At 47.3% G+C, this 6,673-nt stretch overlaps 1 protein-coding gene across 1 annotated transcript; it reads right to left on the reverse strand.

The window, feature by feature from the left end:
• Window positions 1-5,732: 5,732 nt before the first annotated feature.
• On the reverse strand, window positions 5,733-6,260 carry tmem238l (transmembrane protein 238 like; the record flags this gene model as incomplete). Its single annotated transcript, XM_084488496.1, has 1 exon — window positions 5,733-6,260. One exon carries the CDS (start codon window positions 6,258-6,260, stop codon window positions 5,733-5,735), a length of 528 nt encoding a protein of 175 aa, XP_084344622.1.
• Between the last annotated feature and the right edge of the window lie 413 nt (window positions 6,261-6,673).

A 6,673-nucleotide genomic window follows, 5' to 3' on the forward strand; every position in this document is an offset into this window, starting at 1 on the left:
GGATTACAACGCGTGTGTCTAAACTAAACAATTCACCGCGGGTCACCTGACTGTAAGGAACCCATATAAAGACACAAAAGGATGCGCCGGTTGGATGTTTCGGTATCACATAGTAAACCGGAGGATCCCGTCCACTACGGATTCCATGCGGGGTTTTACGCGTCTCTATCTCTGCAGCATCTCTCTACTTTGTAATTATGAGTTTTTGAGAGACCCAAGTTTCATTTCGTTTTTTTTTTTTTTAATTAAACCGTAACCATGCTTATGTTGCGTGTCTGTCTCGTCTCAATCAAACCAATGCACAAATCGTTCATTTGATCATTTTACGTCGTACGAGACCGGCCAAAATGTATATATATATCAACCGCAGGTCGTGACGTCACTCACTAAGTCGAATGACACCCCCCCCCCCCCCCCCCCCAAGTCCGGTCGAGGCCTCTTGTTTGTAAACAACAGAGGTCAGGGGTCATGTGCGGTCTGGTGGGGGATGGGAGAGGTAGGAGGGGGAGGAAGTGGTCATCAGGCGTTAATCACACCCTTCTGATGAGACATTAACATACAGAAGCGCCAAACTCTTAACTGCATCTTGTTTTAGAAATGAGAACAGTAGAATGTGTATTAATGCATATCCTGCAATATTATTTAACAGTGAGGTAATGAGGTGATATGTTTATGAAAGGAAACTGAAGTTTAATTGTCTGATATATTTATTTAGCCCGCTTTTAGTCAGTCAACGTAGTTCATTTTGTTCGTAAATATGGCTACAGATAGGGGTTATGGCACTAGAATGCCTACAGGTCGGTCTGCAGTCATTCATTTTAATATTAGGCGTAATACTATTTATTTAGTTTAGCAAGACACTTTCATCAAAAGCAACCACAACTTTTATCTATATATTGTGACTCATCTCTCTCTCTCTCTGTCCTTGCCGCACAAGCCAGTCTTAATCCTGGTATGTCTATTGGATTTGAAGTACAGACAAATGGAAATCAATTGCGTCTCCGTCAGATGCTGTCAATGACAGCACTGAAGACGTCAATACCGATTACCACCACTAGGGGGAGACAGGCAGCTTTACAATCCGTTGAGTTTCGATGACAGTTTCCAGCCATTTTAAAGGTCTGCTGAGCAGCGTTTAACACGAGGTGGAGTTTCACCCTAATGGGTAGATCTGACCTGGACTATATTCGTTCTACCTCGAGAGGGTTCCGCTAATATAGATGGCCTTTGTTGAACTGAACATAGCCATAACGCATATTAGAAATGTAAATGGTTGTTCATATCTGGCACTATTCAGCCATGACCTTTAAAGCCATTTATAAAAATCTGTCTTTGCATAATATGTCATGTCTATATGTCTCCAAACTTGCTCTACTAGCCAACACGCTCTACTATACTGGTGCTCGGTGTATAACGGTAGTTGTAAGCCCCACTGTTTTCCCTGCACAGCGCGGGCTGTGAACCATAAGTGCTGCTGAGGTCTTCACTAAAAGCCTTAAGTGCACTTCTTTCTCATAATGTGGAAACAATAAAAAAAAAACTCCTTCTGGACTTGCAACATTGCAGTCAACCGAGCATGGACTAGGAACGTCCTCTGTAGATTCAGAGGAAGACTAAGATTCACGCTATCGCGGCGAGGTTGTTCATTAAACAAATCAATACTATGCCCTCAGGCCCCAGAGATACTGATGGCTCAGCTGTCTGGCTCGCCCTGGGAGCTAACACACGCTAACACACAGCTAAGCACGCCAACAGGCTGGGAGGCAGAGCTAATGGCTCTGTGGAATATGTGGTGCCCTGGAATGAGGTAAACATTGAAATCGATTTGAGGACAAGATAACCTCTGTCTGATATGAGACCCCAACAGCAGGGAGGCCGTCTCTCCTTGCTTCTCTATACCTCTCTCTCTCTCTCTCGCCGACTCTTATTCTCCACCTCTTACTCTAGCCCACTCTCTCCATCCTGACTCCCCTTCTTCCAGCACATTCTCCATCTCCTTTTCCCTCTCCCCACTTCCTTTTTCTACCCATCTCTCTCCCTTTCCCTCTCTCCCTCCATATTTTTCCATCTCCCGTCTCCCCCTACTCTAAAATCCATCGCTCCCCTCCCCTCTGTATCTCTCTCTATACCCCCTCTCTCTTTGAAAACACTCTATGCCTCCCTCCTCTATTTCCTGTCTGGAGCTGGAGGGGGGGGGGGGGGGGGGTCTAAATGGGCACATTAATATGTAGCCAAGCAGAGTGCTGATTACAGAACACAAACGATGGGTGTTGAACCGTATTCAGACGCTCATCTTCTGTTCTCACTGGCTGAGGAAGCCTAGCTGGCCTGACGACTGACTGACTGACTGACTGACTGGACGACAAATTGACTGACAGACTGGCTGACTGGGATGGCACAGGCCCAAATGTTCAACATGATAGAAGGCTGGAGCCGGCCCTGGCTCGATGGTAACAGGGTTAGACGTAATGCTGGCTGTACGTTTCCAGTCGGCTGAAATGGTTTTGGGTGCAGTCATCTTTCCTTTGTGATGAGGAGGTGGTTGATGATTGGCAGGGGAACTACAGGAAGGATCCGAGCTGGATTCCGACCAGCGGAGCCTGTTGGGTTGGTTTCCAGTAGGCCTACACTATACGCCACACTACAAACAAACACACGACTACTCTTCCAGTCTTTCAACATTTTATCAGTGTTTTTTTTTAATGCTTTAGTTGCAGCGTGTCATAACATACTTACACCAAACACCAAACTAGAAACCAGACGATAAACAGACAGATAAGGCATTAACTATTAAAGTGCTTAAATTAAATCAGAAATATTCCACTTCGAAGTAAAGTCCCGGGAATCTGCGTTGTCGACATCCAACGTGGGGTTACGCTGTCGTCGAGTTCCAATTGCAATATTGAAACGGTGCTCCTGCCGGTTAAACCCTTCCTGTCCAGCACACGTGGGACGGACCCCCACGCTCGTCATCCTTCATGCATGGAGATCAACAAAAGCCCTCCTCCTCCATGGTGGGAGACCCTCCCGTCCTCCTCCATGGTGGGAGACGGTCCGGTCCTCCTCCATGGTGGGAGACGGTCCAGTCCTCGGGGTCGGACCTCTGGGCAGTCCTGCCGCAGACACAAGACCTCCGGATCTCCTCCGTCGCCGGTCACTTTGGCAGGAGCTCTTCGTACGGCACCGTGAGGCTCCCCATGTACCAGAAGATCCAGAAGATCAGGCTGAGGAAGATGAGCAGCGGCCCGGACAGGATGAAGAAGTCCCAAAAGCTGATGGGTGCAAAGATCCCGGCCAGCAGGAGGCCTAGGCCGACCAGGTCGAAGATCAGCGCCAGCACCAGGAAGAGGGCGCAGCGCTCGCTGGGGTTGTTTCTACGACAACATTCCATCGCGGGCTGGGTAGGGACGTGATCTCTGCACGGGACGGTCGGATGTTCTGAGGCGTCCGAGGAGAGCTCCGTCGGATACATGGCTATTTTTAACCCCCCCCCCCCACAACCCACCCACCACCCACTTTCCTACAGCACGCCTTTTACATTTCTTACATAGTATCATTGGCAGGACAACCTGTCTCATGGCATTTGACTAACAAAAGGCCAGTGACTGCAACTCGACGCAGTCCGTCCGGATTCCTCCATAGGGCTGATTGACTGGTTCTAAGTCTAACCCTGAATAGAAACCCTGGATCAGAGTTCAAGTGACACCTTGACACACGTATACACACACACACACACACACACATGCTGTGATCGCAACGCTGTCCTTAAGACAGAAGATAAAACAAACAAGAGATTGGAGACGTCATGATGACCGAGATGGCATAGAGCGAGCTTTGTATCCAGTCCTTTGGTGAACAGGACTGCCTGGAGGTGTACTCTACCAGGTTGGCCAGGCCAATCAGGTGGCGTTTGAACTGTGATTGGGGCGGAATGGTCATGAAACAAGCACTCTGTGCCAGACACTTAAATAGCACCTACTACCTACATACCTGCTAGGGTCGGTTACAGCTCAGCTCATGTGAGGATAAGATAAGACGAGGCACTTTGTCAGGGAGGATGGAATACATGTTCTCTATTATACACTAGTGCAGGATGGTTGATGGCAATATCTGATAAAACAACATGCATGCTGAGAGAGTCAGGGTTTGTAGCATCATCCTGTTCTACCAATATCAAGGCTCTTACTTCCTATGAGCTGTGTATGGCATTTTAAAGTCCCCTGAGCTTAAGTATAAGAACATGATGAGAACAACAACAACAACAACAACAAAGAGAATTAATATAAGAGTTTTCACTAATTATTTGACAAAGCAACATCCGAAACATTTAAAGGAACCAGATATCCCTCTGTCGGAAGTCTATCCGTCTCTCTCTCATCGATAAACCAATGTAACTGAATGTCCCTCTCACTCTCTCTCACTCTCTCTCTCTCTCTCTTTAATGTTATCCGATTTGCAACCAACCCTCCAGTTCAATGAAAAAGTAGTGTTTCCTCCGTAATGAGGAATTCAGTCATTGTCTAATTGAAATGGCTGGTGGTTTCTAATGGCTCTAGAAACTTCCTAAATGACACAGAATATCCAGCCACTAATGTGCTGCTTTACAGTGAATCTATCAGACCGGATATCTACACAAGGCAAGTCATTTTCTCATACGTTACAGAATTTCCTGTAAGACTTGGGAGTTTTTCTTATTGAGCTACATTAAATAAACCTGAACAGGTTCTTAATTAAATATGTACACATAGGTGGAGAACCATAAGGGTTCTAGTGCAACGTGTCAGTTTGGACACACACACACACACACACACACACACACACACACACACACACACACACACACACACACACACACACACACACACACACACACACACACACACACACACACACCACAAACCAGTCGGACCGGTGAACTTGTTGCTCTGGCAGCAAATCAAACAACAAACATGGACCTAGTATAACTATTCCCTTCCACGCCCATAGCCACACACACACACACACACACACACACACACACACACACACACACACACACACACACACACACACACACACACACACACACACACACACACACACACACACAATATAACAATATACACATCAGCCCAACCTCCCTCTACACACACACAACACAATCAATATTTAAATAATAAACATAAATAAACAGATAAATCAACATAAACATGTGTGTAGCAGCTTTCGGTGAAAGACAATAATTGTAATTATTATTTTTCTGGATGAAATGTCCTCGCGGTTCACCAACTACAAAACGCGTGAAGGGTTCAGAACTCGAGACGTCAAAGAAGAGGGGTTGGCTTCCAGGGGATAGGCTGTGGCATCGAGAGCCTAGGGGCCATCTGAACGAGTGGAAACAAAACAAAAGTAACAGAAAATAAATGATATCGGTTATCTGGGTATTGTGTAATCAAACGACATCGGAATTGTATTGTTATACAACTGAAATTTAAGCTAGATAATGATAAGCTTAGACGTGTTAATTGTAGGTTTATACAGCGACGGAGTAAGAGTAGGCTAATGGTCTTTTTAAAATGTAAATATTCTTTTGAAACCCTTTTTGACTTTTGACCAGGTTGTTTTGGGTAAGCAGGGCCTATGCCATTTATGCGACCCCGTTTGGACCCCGGCTGGTTGTTTTATAAGCGTGTAGATGATGTTTTGAGATAACGTAACCATGTTACTAGAGCTGGTCTCAGATTGGGGCTTTATCACAGGACCTCTGTATTACCCGTGGTGGTGGTGGTGGTGCTGGTCTCGTCTGACAGTCCGGTGTCGGACCCCTTCTCCTCCGCGGGGGACTCACAGTCCAGCGAGGCGTCGTAACCTTCGTTGTGGTAGGCGGACGACTTGCCCCACGTCACGCGGGACGCCTTGCGAGGGGGCACCTTTCCGTTGTCGGCCCCTTCCTCGAGGATCTTTGCGCGCGGGTCACCTTTGAGCGTGGGGTTCAACTTCTCCGACAGCTTCCTGACCAGCCTCGAGAAGCTGTTGGCGTTCTCGTCGTAGCCCAGGTCCTCCTCGGTCAGCTTGATGTTGCCGACGTACCACATGAGCCAGAAGGCGATGCTGACGAAGATCACAATCGAGCCCGTGTAGATCAAGAAGTCGCCGTAAAACTGGCCTTCGACGCGCAGATTCCCGAAGATGCCCAATAAGAGAAGGACAAAGCCGACGACGTCAAACACGATAGCGATTACGAACAGCGAGATGCACTCGCCTATATTGAACTTCATCATGTTTAGAACACCGGAGACCAGACCTTCATAACGGAAGATGCCGCTTCACCATTGTCCCGCTCCGCCGAGCGGACACGCACCTGTGCAGGAGACGCCCTGTGACGTCTTTAAGATAAACAAAGCGTTTTGTCACATGCGCTCCGCTCCCAGGAGAGTCCCCAGTCCAGCAGGTACTTTGCAGCGGGTAGCCTACTTAAGTTGGCTCTGTGCTTTCCCATATTATAAACAAGGAGGTCGGCTCTGTATGTGTGACGCCGTCGACTCGTGTGTGTGTGTGTGTGTGTGTGTGTGTGTCTCCGTGTGAAGATGCAAATCATGCGCACGATACAGTCAATATTCCACAAACGACGTTTTTAACATGCGATTTCAAAGTCAAATCGCATCCCCCGTAGGCCCACATCCGTACCTCAGTT

The sequence above is a fragment of the Micromesistius poutassou genome, assembly GCF_964030765.1.
Source record: "Micromesistius poutassou genome assembly, chromosome: 1".
Taxonomy (NCBI): Eukaryota; Metazoa; Chordata; class Actinopteri; order Gadiformes; family Gadidae; genus Micromesistius; species Micromesistius poutassou.